General features: G+C 55.8%; 1 protein-coding gene across 1 annotated transcript; it reads right to left on the reverse strand.

Moving 5' to 3' along the window:
* Positions 1-215: 215 nt before the first annotated feature.
* On the reverse strand, positions 216-8,348 carry GAS2L2 (growth arrest specific 2 like 2). Its single transcript, XM_045525508.1, has 6 exons — positions 7,553-8,348; positions 5,925-6,166; positions 4,664-4,771; positions 3,445-3,541; positions 2,624-2,855; positions 216-2,073 (listed from the first exon to the last, which is right to left on the reverse strand). The coding sequence occupies exons 1-6, from the start codon at positions 7,935-7,937 to the stop codon at positions 510-512; spliced, it is 2,628 nt and encodes an 875-aa protein (XP_045381464.1). The 5' UTR covers positions 7,938-8,348; the 3' UTR covers positions 216-509.
* Between the last annotated feature and the right edge of the window lie 4,215 nt (positions 8,349-12,563).

The raw sequence follows: 12,563 nt of genomic DNA on the forward strand, positions 1-12,563 counted from the left end.
TGTCCATGGTGCTGACCCACCAGCCACTTCCAGGAAAGATGGGCTGTCTAGCGAGGTTGGCTGAGCCTCAAGAGAGGCCAACGGTCTCAGCCCCATTCCCTCCCACTTGTCCCCATTCCCTGTCCCCTCCAGTGGAATGACATTTGAAAGCTACTCCTTTCTGCACCACCACAGTCCTAGAGTGAGAGACTCAAGAAGCTGGGGTGTCAAGGACAGACCCACATGTGTTTAATAACTTACAGGACTTGCAGAAATGAGGGGCATGGCTAGAGACCAGAGGCCAGGAGTTTGGGGAGCTGTTCTGGGGAGGGGCCCCACCGCCCCTGGCCTTCCTCTGGAGTGGGAGTGGGAACAATGGGTTGCTCCTTTGCTCAAATGAACAGATTGAGGCTGTATTTACCCTCTGCCGGCCTCCTGGCCCAGGCCCTGTCTTGTGGGCCTGCAGCAGTGAATCCAGTGGAAACGTGGGCGCCCTTTTTGCTGCGCTCATCTGCAGCACCCTCAGGCCCTTAGACCCAGGACTCCTCCTCGGGTGGGAGCAGGGCTCCGCCAAGCTGCTGCAGCCCCAGGCCCCCCAGAGGCTGTGGGCCACTCTCCAGTGGGGCGGCTGGCTCTTTCTTCTCCTTTTGTTCCTCCCTCTTCTCACCTGCTGACACTCCAGCCACTGGAGAAGCCTCCCCTCCCTTGCTGCCCCGCCCAGCCCTCAAGAGCTTGCCCCTGGGGGGTGCCCTGGCTGGACCCAGGCAGAGGTGGGCCAGTGGCTTGGGGATTCGCGAAGGCCGCTTCTCAGGCCTGTGGTCTCTCCGGGGCCGGATCCTGGGCCTCAGCTTCAGCTTGTAGATGGATGGGACCCTCTGGGGTTTCCGGAGTGTTCTCTTGCCCTTGCCCAGACATGCCTTGGCTTTGTCAGAACTGGGGTTCAAGGGCAAAGGTGCGGGGCCTGGCGGGCTGGCAGACACAGTAGGGCCTGAGCAGTCCTGCCCTCCTTGAGGTGGGACCTTCCTTGCGCTGGTGCCCTTGGCACTCAGGCTCTTGGCACTTGCCTCTGTCCTTGGCCCATGCTCTCTGGCTCCCAGCTTCCCTTTTGGGCTCCCTGGGCCCGCGGTGCCAGCTGGCTTAGGGCAGCATGTCGGGGCTGCCTTCCAGGCTTCTAGGTCCACTTTAAAGAGGGGTGGGAGGCCCTGGGCCAGTTCTTGGATGACTCTGTCGTAAGCACTCCCAGGCTCAGGCCACCGCCCACCCAGGCTGGGAACGTAGACTCCACTTCGAGGAATGACCCCAGACCCTCTGCCCTGGGGACAGGCACCCCCCACCTCTAGCAGCTTCATCTTGGCCAAAGTCTCCTCTTCAAGGCTGTGGTGGATGGCTTGCTCCCTGGTGCTGCCCAGGGGCAGGGGAGTGTACCTTCCCTCCCGCTCCCATGGGCCCAGGCCCCAGGGCTCTCCGGCCTCTGCTGTGTCCTGGATGTCCGGCTTCTGGTCCCTGTGCCTCACTTCCACAGAGCAGTCCTCATGTCTGGATCCAGCCAGGTCCCCAGTGGTGCTTAATGGGATGGGGCCTCTCCCAAGTTCTGTCCTGGGACTTTCACGTGCAGCACCTGGAAAGCTGCTTCCTGGTGTGGGGGGGCGGGCAGGTGGCAGCCGGGTGGGGATCTTGGTGAGCCCTTTAACAGGGCATGGAGAACACACAGGTGCTGGCTCCCTGAGCTGGGAGGAAGCACCCTTGGCCTCATCCCAGAGTGGCAGCCTGAGGCCCAGGGGCTTGGCGAGGCTAGAGGAACGAGGCGGGGGACATGGTCCCTGTGCTGATGTTCCCCTGGTGGTGGCCTCAGGGGCTCGGAGTCTTTGGGGAGTCGGAGTCCCAGCCGTGATTTCCTGGCTGTCTTTTTCCTCATGAACCCAAGATGTGGGAGTCCTTCCCCTGGGGAGTTCAGGGGGGTCTCTGTCCTCCCTCTTCCTGGAGGAGGTACGCCGTGGGTCTTGGCCCCCGCGGGTGTATGAGGATCGGGTGCTGGGTGGGCTGTGCCCAGCTGGCGGCTGCCTCCGCGATGGGGTGAGAGACCTCTCCTGGCACCTGAAAGGGAGAATCACAAGACTGGAAAGGGGGACTCATGAGGCCGGCAGGGTGGGCTAGTGCAGTCCCCTGGCTCTGGGGAGAGATGGTCTTTCCCTAGGGAGATGCTAAGGCGGCCAGACTTCATGCTGAATGAAACACGTGGCGGCCACTGTTCCAGTCTATTCTCCCTTGTTCCCTGCGTAGCAGATGGAAGGAAGCCTGGTCCGGGCCTGGGGTCAGAGCTTTCGAGGGGTGATCCCAGACCAGAGGTCTGGCAACCAGGGGTCACTAGCAGCTTCATCTTGGTGGGGGTTGGGGGATAAGGCAGAGAACCTTTGGTAAGTCTGTTCCCCGTCTGGGCCTCAGCTTCCTCATCTGTGAAATGGGAAGGATGTGAAGGGACCAGATGAGCCCAAAGTTCCTGGTGCTTTTTCAGTTCAGAACACCTGAAGTCTTGTTGGGGTAAGGGCACTGCTGGGGACCTGCTGTCTTTATCTTGGAATGAGGTGGCCCCTGAGAATGTGGACTCCAAAGGAAAAATCGGCCTTTCCCTGAGAACCCCCCATACCTGAGAACCCCCAGCCCTGCTCCCCGCTCACTGCGGGGTCTGGGTGAGGAGGCGGTGGGGGGCCTCAGCTTTCGGCCTGAAGAAGTATATGTCTTCCAGTCCACGGGGGGCAGTGGGCTCTGGGAGCGGCTGATGGTCATCGTAGGCTGGGGCTGCGAGGGGCCGTCCTGCACCCTCACTTCGTGCTGCACCAGTGGGGCGGGGGGCTTCAGGAGGCTGCCCGGCTTGTGTGCTGCCAACACCGTCCCCCAGGAAAAGGAGAGGAGGGAAGGGTTCAATTCCTGCACATGGGGTCCATTGTTTCCCACCCCTGGCCGTCCCTTGCCTCTTGTCCCACATTAAAAACAGTGGGACCTACAGTGGCAGCACCAGAGTTTCCTTATAGGGGGCATTTAGGGGACTCCTGGTCAGAGGCCCAGCTGTGGGGCTTGTTTAAAGCTGCACTTGTGTGGCAGGTCCACAACTGTTAATAATATGCTTATTTGGGGTGGCTTGACGTGCTGATGGAGATTTCGGAAGCACCTTCCGAGTCGTGCTTGTTGCCACCACTGTGGGCCCCAGAGCCAGACCTAAGCTCCGCGGGGAGGCACCCTGACCAAGTACTGGTCTGCGTGTGTTGCGCACCATCTCGTGGCTCACATTAGTACTGCGCCGTGACTGTCCAGCTACGGTGTCTTCCGCCCTCCAGCCACCCCGCCCCTCCCCGTACCCGTCTTAGCCCTGGAGATCAGACCTGCCTCCCACCTCTGCTTCCGGCCTCCCGGCCAAGAGCTACCCCTCTCCAACCAGCCCCACAGAAAGAGGACTCTCAGGGGACTCACAGAGGGACGTGCACCGGCAGGGGTCATGTTTGTCCAGATAATGGCCCAGCGTGTCCCAGCCGCCCCCCACACGTACCATCACGTGGTTCCGGAGGATCTGAGGGGGCAACCGGGTGAGGTTGAGGGCGGAGGGCGTCCCCTCTTCCTGGACCAGCCTGCAGGCTTCCAGCACACACTCGGGGATACTCCCGTCCACGAACTCATGCACACGCAGATACTCCCTTGTACACGTGTGTGGCTGGGAGCGTGTATATTTTTGCAGCCTGAGTCTCCTCCATGACTGGCATTGGATAACACATGTTGTCAAGGGTGGGGGGCCAGGCTGGCAAACTGAAAGTTGCCCCACAACTGCACCAGGGCTCTTAAAGGACAGGCACCGTGTAACCCAGAGCACTCCTTTCTGTCCCTTCGCTGGAAAGGGTTTTGCACCTGCACATCCTTGTACCTGAAATGGGGACCTAATGCTGCTGGCTTGGCCACCATGATATGTGTGAATGAGCCCATGGGAGTCCCAGCCCCACTCCACTCTGGGGCAAGTCGCATAGAGTCTCCAAGCTTCAATTTCCTGTTGAAATGAGGGGCCACCATTCCTTGCCCCTACCTACTCCACAAGGCAATTGCCTCAAGGTCCAGGTGAGGACCCAGGGAGCTGGCTCAGGTGTGGCCTGTGCTCAAGGAAAGGGCTTGGCCATGCCTGGAGCTGCCAGCCACCCCCTCGGGTACAGGTGCTGGTGAGGCACAGCCAGGTATTGGGGCACATTTCAGACCTGTACTACTACTCACTGCAGAATGTACCCAGCCAGACATGCAAAGCGGAGGAGACTGTGGGATCCATGGGGCTGGGGCCATGCACTGAACACAGACTTGGGCTTCTCAGGCCCCTTGCTCTGACCAAGCCAGCAAGCAGGTGGAGTGGAAAAGTGGGGGTGCCCTTCTCCATACCCCACTTCTGCCTGGGGACACCCTCTAGACTAGGCTAAATTGGAGGTGATGGAGGGTGGTGGTTCTGGCTGCCATGACTGGAAGAGGGAATAGACTTGCCAGCTTTGCCAGAATATCTTGGAATTCTCCCAGGGAGAGAAGGAGAGCTCTAAAGCCTGATGGCTTGGGGTGAATGGTGACTTCCTGTCATTGTCCTCAGGCCTGGGCAAGGTCCCATGGAAAGAAATGCTACTCTGCTGAGGATGCTGGGAGCCCCTCAACCCCCAGCCAGACTTACCCGGATGAAGATGAGGGTGTTGGAGTCCCCCACTCGGTACTTCCCCTCAGACACCTTGACCATGGAGAACTGCACTGGGCACGTGCAGTGGCTCAGGAGGCTCTGCACCTGTGGGACATGGCAGTGAGATAAGCCCTCTCCTCTGCCCAGGTGCCCAAGGTTCCCCCCTATCCTGGGTCAAACTAAATGGGGGGCCTGCCTGTCCCCAGAGGCACCCCAGGGTTTCTGCAGAGATCAAACTAGGGGCCAAGAAGCAAGTAGAAAGTAGAGAAGATTGTAAGTGACAGAGAGAACGAGACCTGGAGTGGCCACCTATGGACCTACGGACCAGCATCCCTAGTGAGGGTGGTCAGCTGATGGGGGCGGTGGAGTGCAGTGGTTAAGAAACTCCCCCTGAGCTCCATTTTCCCCAGTGGTAAAAATGGGGTTAGTGAGAGTGAACTGCTATGAAGCGCCCCCTCTGTTCAGACGCTGTCCCAAGCACTTTGTATGTGCTGGCTCCTTAACACTCATGGCACTCATAGAAGGCGGGTGCTGTTACTGCCCACGTGCTGCAGATGAGGAAGCTGGGCATGGAGAGCTTGAATAATTTGCCCAAAGTCACACAGCCACGAAGTAGTGGCTAAGACTTTAACCAGGGTGTCGCAGAGGGTGCCAGAGTCTGTGTTTTGGAAAACCGTCCCACCGGGGTTAAACGAGGCAGGTGTAGCGTGCTGGCTTGGTAATAAAGCTTCATAAGTGGCACAGCCATTACTGCATGTGGTTAGGGGCTGGGCGCAGCGGCTCACACCTGCGGCTCATGCCTGTAATCCCAGCACTCTGGGAGGGTGAGGCGGGAGGATCGCTTGAGCTCAGGAGTTCGAGACCAGCCTGAGCAAGAGCCAGACCCCTTCTATATTAAAAATAGAAAAAAATCATCTGGGCTTGGTGGCCAGCACCTGTAGTCCCAGCTCCTTAGGAGGCTGAGGCAGGAGGATCGCTTGAGCCCAGGAGTTTGAGGTTGCTGTGAGCTAGGCTGACGCCACAGCATTCTAGCCTGGGCAACAGAGCAAGACTCTGTTTCAAAGAAAAAAGAAAGAAAAAGTATAAGAAACTACCTGTGGTTAGGGTGGAGGCTCAGAGTGGAAGGCGACTTGCTCAAAGCCACACAGTGCGTTAGTGTCACGGTGGGGACAGGAACTCAAGCGCAGGGTGGCTGGAGCGGGATGGAGAGAGGAGGGCGGGGAGGAAGGGGCCTCGAGGGTGTGTCCGGAGCCCTCACCATCTGGTCCAGGTTGCGGAAGTGGCAGGGCTGGCGCGTGGGGGGCGCGGGCGGCTGGGGGTCGGGCGGGGGCAGGGCCAGCTCCCGCCGCAGCTCGTGGTCGATCTCCTCCTCCAGCTGCACCAGGGTGGGCGCCGCGACGCCGAAGCGCCAGGCCCGGCGGCCCAGCTCCAGCAGGCACAGCACCACGTTCTTCACGTTCTTGCGCAGCACCAAGTCCTCCGTCTCGAACATCAGCACCTCTGCGGGGGTGGGGGGCACATGAGCCCCTGCGGACCTCCCAGGGGCAGGGGAGGGGCGAAGCCCCGGGAGTCATCCGGATGGGGGTGGCAGACGTGGGGGGTGGTTTGGGTCTCAGGATCCTGGGGTCCCGTCTGTCAGCCTCTAGGAGGGGTCTGGGCAGAATTGCTCAGATGCTGGGTGCAGACCCGGCGGCCATGGCACGGGAGTGGCTGGGGGTGGGGACAAGTGAAGGGTTAAGTCCCCCCTCCCCTCTCCCCACTCAGCTTTTTGCTGGGATGGGACCAGGAGCAGGAAGCAGTTTGTTCCACTTCCCACCCATGCCTCTCACCTGAGACATCCACCAGGTACCTCGAACCCAATCCCCCAGCCCAGGTCTAACCAGGCAGGGTTGAGTGCAGGCTCTGGAGCCAACCACTAATGTTGGAGTCCTGACTCCCACCACCAGCTGCATGATCTTGAGCTGGTCCCTGAGCCTCAGTTCCTCCTCTGTAAAATGGGGATGCAGTCTATTTCATGGAGTTGTTGTGAGGACTGGGTGAGCTGATGACAGTGTCTGGCACACGTAGGTGCTCCATGAAACACTAGCTTGTGTTCGCCCTCCTGTCCTGCTCCCACTGCTGTGCCACCAGCCAGTAGCCCAGGCCCAACCCTTCCCCAGTCTCTCCCCCACCACCTTTGGCCTGGAGGGTGGCGCAACATCTAGCCTCATCCCACTCCTGGGTCTGAGGCCAGCGAGATGAGGGATCCTGACATGTCACTCCCAAGTCCTACAAGCCCCAGCATGACGAGGCCCCTCCCTCCTCCCTGCTCTCTCCTCACTACCCCTGGCTTCTCCCAGTCATCTAAACACAGTACCTGCTCTGTGCCTTTGTCCTGGTCCTCCTGCTTAGAATTCTCTTCCCCCAAAACTTCTATTTATTCCTCAAGACTCAGCCAAATCTCCTTCCCTTATGCAGCCTCTCTCGGCTCCCACTTCCACCTCATGGGGTCGCTGTCTCCTCCCCTGGGGGCGCTACACCTCTGCTTTGAGCATTTATCACAGTGGGCTGTAATTTACAGATCTCCTCATCTGTCTCTCTTGCTAGACCATGAATTCCTTGAGCACTGGGTTTCATTCCTTTCAGTTCTTAGTGCCCGGCACAGTGCTCAACACAGAAGAGGTACTCGATATATGTTTGTTGAATGAATCATCAACAAACATTTATCAATCATCAACACATTTATTTATTGAGGATTTACTGTGAGATGGGGAAAATGAGGCACGAAGTGAGGTGAGCTGGCCCAAGGCGAATCTGCAAGGAGGACCCAGGCTGGGCCCTCCCAGAGGGGATGGATGCCCTGAAAGATAAGGGGTCTGGGATGGGGTGAGGGTTCAGGGCAGTTACCTTGGATGCCCATCTCCTTGCGACACCACTGGATGAAGTTGGAGACATTGTCCCTGGCCTGGAAGGTACCTGGCTGGGCGGCCCCGTTGCAGCAAACGCCAGCCCGGGGCATGGGAATCCTCTGGGCTCGGGCAGGTGCCTCAGCCAGGAAGGCCAGGGCAGCCTCGGTGACGGCGTTGGCATGCCGGCACAGCACCAGGCCCGTCTCCAGCACCTGCAGGAAGCTGGCCGCGTCGATGTCCAGCCCGTAGAGATCCCGAAGCCACTCAGCCAGGTCTTCCTTCATGGCCTCCAGGTACTGCTCGCTGGACTTGAAGGGCCGGATGCTGCACACAGGGGGCCCCGGGGTCCCAGGCCTCCTCCTGTGCCCCCCAGGCTGGGTCATGGCTAGACTCTCAGCAGGGGATGAGGTGGGCACCTCCTCTCGCCCACTGCTGCCTCTTTGCTCCTGCCACCTGCTGGGTCTCCGCCCGGTTCTCCCTGATTCAGAGGTTCCCCTTCCACCCTCCGAGAGCCCAGGACGTCCAGCTCTGCTACTTGCCGCTGGCTTCAGCCGCCGGGCCAGGCCTGGCCCCTACTCCCCCACATTCCTCACTCCCTGCCAGAACTTCCCCTGCTTGGTGGCCGTTTAGCGACCTCACTCCGCAGCTGCCCCGTCTGCTCAGGGTTCACCACCTCCCAGGGTTGGGTGGAGGTGAGGTCATTCCTCTCTTCCCCAGGGCTGGACAGGTCAAGCTGGCCGCCTCCCACCCTCCACCGCCCTGGAGCCTGGCGTGGCTGTCGGCCTCCCTGCTCTGCTTTCCCCTCCTCTCCTTGGAGACAGCGGCTGCTACAAACACTCCTTGTTAACCCTTCCCGGCAGGCAAGCACTGCCCTGCCGAGCAAGGGCCAATACTTTCACATATATTATTCCTTTATCCTCACTGGGCAGACCAGGTGGGGGCTTCAGGGGAATGCGGGGGGGGGGGAGCAGGAGGCGCCATGCCCCTTGGTATTTAGTGAGCATGGGAGGGTGAGGATGAAAGAGACTCAGCAATAGAGTCCAAAGACATGAGTTTAGCCCTAAATCCCCATGTGACCATTAGATACTACCTAGCCTCTCTGTGCCTTAGTTTCTCAACTGTAGAATGGGAATAATAGTCTATCTCTCTGTAGAGTTGTGAGGAATAAAGGAATAACATCTGTGAAAGTATCAGACCATCAGAACACAGGCACGGGTCTGGGTCGGTCTGGCTCTCAGTGATTCTCCTGGCAGGTGTCTAGCACCACGCCCCTCTCTTTCTCTGGAGAACTTGCTCCATCCCCCACGCTAACCGTGCAGTAGATCATAGTGCCTCATCCCCATGGGCACAGCAATGCATTCATTCAACAAATACTTCTTGAGCACCTACTATGTGCCAGGTACTATCGTAGGCTTGAGGATACAGCAATAAACAAAAAAACCCAGGTCCCTGACCTCATGGAGGCTACTTACATGTTACTGGGTGACAGACGACAGATGAACAAATAAATCTATAGCAAGTCAGATGGTGATAAATTCCAGGGAGAAAAACAAAAGAGTCAAGGAAACGAGGGTGTGCGTGGAATTTTCTACGAGGTGGTCAGGGAAGGTCCCAAGGACGAGGGGATATTACAGCAGGGACCTGACAGAAGTGAGGAAGTGAGCTCTGAAGCTACGTAGGGGAACAGTGCTCTGGCACAGGGAACAGCCAGTGCAAGAGCTCAGAGGCACGAGCATGCATGGCTTATTCTAAGAATCACAAAGAGAGGTGGGGCAAGAGGCAGGGAGGAAATGGGGTCCCATATCACACAGGGCCTTGTAGGTGGCTCTACAGACTTTGGCATTTTCTCTGAGTGAGATGAAAAGTGCACTGGAGTGTTTGGGACAGAGCAGGGACATGCTCTAATTCAGGCTGCTGCGTGGGGGAAGGACTGCAGGGTCGAGGGTGAGATCAGGGGGACAGTTAAGCCATTGCAGTCACAGGGAAGAGCAATGGTGTCTTAGACCAGGTGGTGCTGATGGAGGTGAGGACAAGTGGTCACAGTCTGTATAACTCTCGAAGAGTTAATAGGATTGGTCCAATTGGGGTTTCTCATCCTGGCACTATGAACATTTGGGCCAGATAATCCTTTATTGTGGGCAGCTGTCCTGTGCACTGCAGGGTGTTTAGCAGCATCCCTGGCCTCTGCCCACCAAGTGCCAATTGTACCCCCATTATAACAACCAGAAATGTCTCCAGGCATTTGGCGATGTCCTCTGGGGACAATGTCCCTGGGAGGCAAAATCCTCTCTCCCCTCCACAGAGAGCCATCGATCTAGGAGGTGAGCATGTGATTCAGCTAGTCCAAACAGGCCATCCCTGGGCTTTCTGAATTGGAGCTATAGGGACAGGCTGTTTTGTCAATCAGATGGTGAGGATTCTGGGGATGTGGGTCTGGGGCCATGTTCCCATCACACAGAGAAAGTCCTTCTGCAGCAGGTGAGAATGAAGCTGGCACACAGAGCACAGAGATGGGAGGAGAGAGGACCCTGAGGATGCTGGAACCCTTGGTTCTGCTGTCTTTAGGCCAGCCACACCTCTGCCTCTATTAGTTAGGGCCAGGCTAAGCTGCTGTATATAACAAAAAGACCACCTAAAACATGGCTCACACAAGGGAAAGGTTTATTTCTCTCTCTCAGAGACAGGCAGATGATCCAAAGTAGGCAGGTGGCTCTGCCCATGAAGTTGTCCAGGGACTCGGGTTCTTTCTATCTTATTGCTCCCTTGGGCTGTTGTAGTTGCCTCCATGGTCAATGCTGGCTTCCCAGAACTTTGTCCTCTCCCATGTTGCAGGAAGGGGGAGCCGAGAAGGTGAGATCAACCTGCTTCCTTTTTAATGATACAATGTTGAAGTTGCAAACATCACTTCCACTCATATCTAGTCATTTGGCCACACCTAGCTGCAAGGGAAGCTGAACATGTGCATTCCAGACGGTGGTTATGTGCCCTGTGAATGTCCAGTGATGGTTCTTTCACTAAAAGGAAGAAAGGGAGAATGGAGACAGGGGACAGGTAATAGACCAACCACACTGCCCTTCTCAGACTTTGCTTTATAGGGCCACATACTGTCCGTATTACATATTTTTCTTTGTTTTTGGTTTTCTTTTTTACAACCCTTTAAAAATATAGGAACCCTTCTTAGCTCAAGGGTCATACAAAAATAGGGTGTGTGCAGATTTGGCCTGTTGTTTGCTAACCCTTGGATTACATGAATCAATAAATTCTTTTTTGGTCTTTTTCAGTTAAACACAAATTTTATTTTTTGACCAGTCTGGATAGGAGAGGAATTTAAATATACATGTTAAATGAAAGAGAACTGTGATAGGCATCCTGTTAACTCTGAAGGAGAATTGGATAGAGATGCACTCATTCCATTTGGAAAATTTAATGAAATGAATAGAATTTGAGCTGGGCTTTGAATAAGAAATGAAAAATTGTGTGTTCACACTTTTACTAGGTCAGAGAACACCTTAATTAATAGGAAGACACAGATGGAGCAGTGACAGAGGAAGGGTACACCCACTCTTTTATTCTAAAGCTAGTTTGAGTTGGTTTGCTGTCAATTATAGCCAAAATGAATTTGGAAGAAAAAAGTACAGTGAAAAAAGTGGATTTCTTCTCTCCCCCTGCCTGTGCAGATCCTGCCTGTAACCTATAAAAGGCTTAGATTGTGCAGCATAGAGTCTGAGTCCTTGTGCTTGCTTGGCAGTTCCCCACCTGGAAGGAGCCTGGTTTCACCTTGGGAAGCTCAGCAGGCCCCACTCTTGTTGGCCAGGTCATGGGCACGTGAGCTGAGCTCACCCAATCAGACCCACCCACCTGGGGCCATGACATGGAGCCGGTGGTACCCAGAAGCAGTAAGGAATTCATTATGGGGCCAGCCCTGGCAACATTCATACCTACTTCCCAGAACCATAGAGACAGGAGTCAGGAGTTCAATGTTTCATGATCCATGTTCTGTGGTAGAATTTTAGCTGTGGTGCTGGGTCCCCAGGTCACCTTCATCCTGCCTGTTTGGGGAGCCTAGTTCTCCTACCTTCCTGGTGATCCTGTGGGCAATCCAATAACTTTTCAGAGCATTCCTTTTCTGCTCAATTTAGCCAGGGTTGTTTTCCTGTTGATGACAACTAAGACCCCTACTGATGTGCACACACATCCTTCGGGGCTGGGGAGACTGAACTTGTTCCTTGTGCCCTCCACCCAGGGCTCATGACCCTTCTCCTTTCAGCTCTTACCGCTCTCCTGCTAGGAGTACCACTTGGAAAGGTGACTCTAGCACTGGGGGTTTGGAACAGTAGCCAAGTTGGGAAGGGGAATAGCAAGCTACTTGTTTCTTCTCCCAGCCCAGTCGGGGCAGTGAGAGTGAGGCTGTAGCAAGCAAGATCTTAAACTTACGTAGCCTCAGTTTTCATGTGTCCTCATCCATAAAATGGGTACAATAACCATAGTCTCGATGCCTTTAGAAGATAATTGAAAGAAACTAATGAAAAGTGCTTTGGAAATTAAAAGAAAAAGATATCTGAGTTTATACAGTAGCAACTCAGAGCTGACTGTTGAATGCACAGTAGCAAGAGTGCGCTTTGGAGTCAGGCACGATAAGATAGGCCTGGATTTGAAATTTGATTTTACACCTTAGAAACTGAGATTTTGGTAAGTCACATCTCATTTCTTTTTTTTTTTTTTTTTTTGAGACAGAGTCTCGCTGTGTTGCCCGGGCTAGAGTGAGTGCCGTGGCGTCAGCCTAGCTCACAGCAACCTCAAACTCCTGGGCTTAAGCGATCCTACTGCCTCAGCCTCCCGAGTAGCTGGGACTACAGGCATGCGCCACCATGCCTGGCTAATTTTTTCTGTATATATATTTTAGTTGGCCAGATAATTTCTTTCTATTTTTAGTAGAGACAGGGTCTCGCTCAGGCTGGTCTCGAACTCCTGACCTCGAGCAATCCACCCGCCTCGGCCTCCCAGAGTGC

This window comes from Lemur catta, chromosome 15, assembly GCF_020740605.2.
Source record: "Lemur catta isolate mLemCat1 chromosome 15, mLemCat1.pri, whole genome shotgun sequence".
Lineage (NCBI taxonomy): Eukaryota > Metazoa > Chordata > Mammalia > Primates > Lemuridae > Lemur > Lemur catta.

What these genes read in the sequence shown, in the direction of transcription:
- GAS2L2 (XM_045525508.1), bottom strand. Translation starts at nt 7,937, where the DNA reads ATGACCCAGCCTGGGGGGCACAGGAGGAGGCCTGGGACCCCGGGGCCC. An exon ending in TCCGCAACCTGGACCAGATG is followed by an intron (nt 4,772 to 5,924) that starts GTGAGGGCTCCG and finishes CATGTCCCACAG; the next exon opens with GTGCAGAGCCTCCTGAGCCA. An exon ending in ACACCCTCATCTTCATCCGG is followed by an intron (nt 3,542 to 4,663) that starts GTAAGTCTGGCT and finishes TTGCCCCCTCAG; the next exon opens with ATCCTCCGGAACCACGTGAT.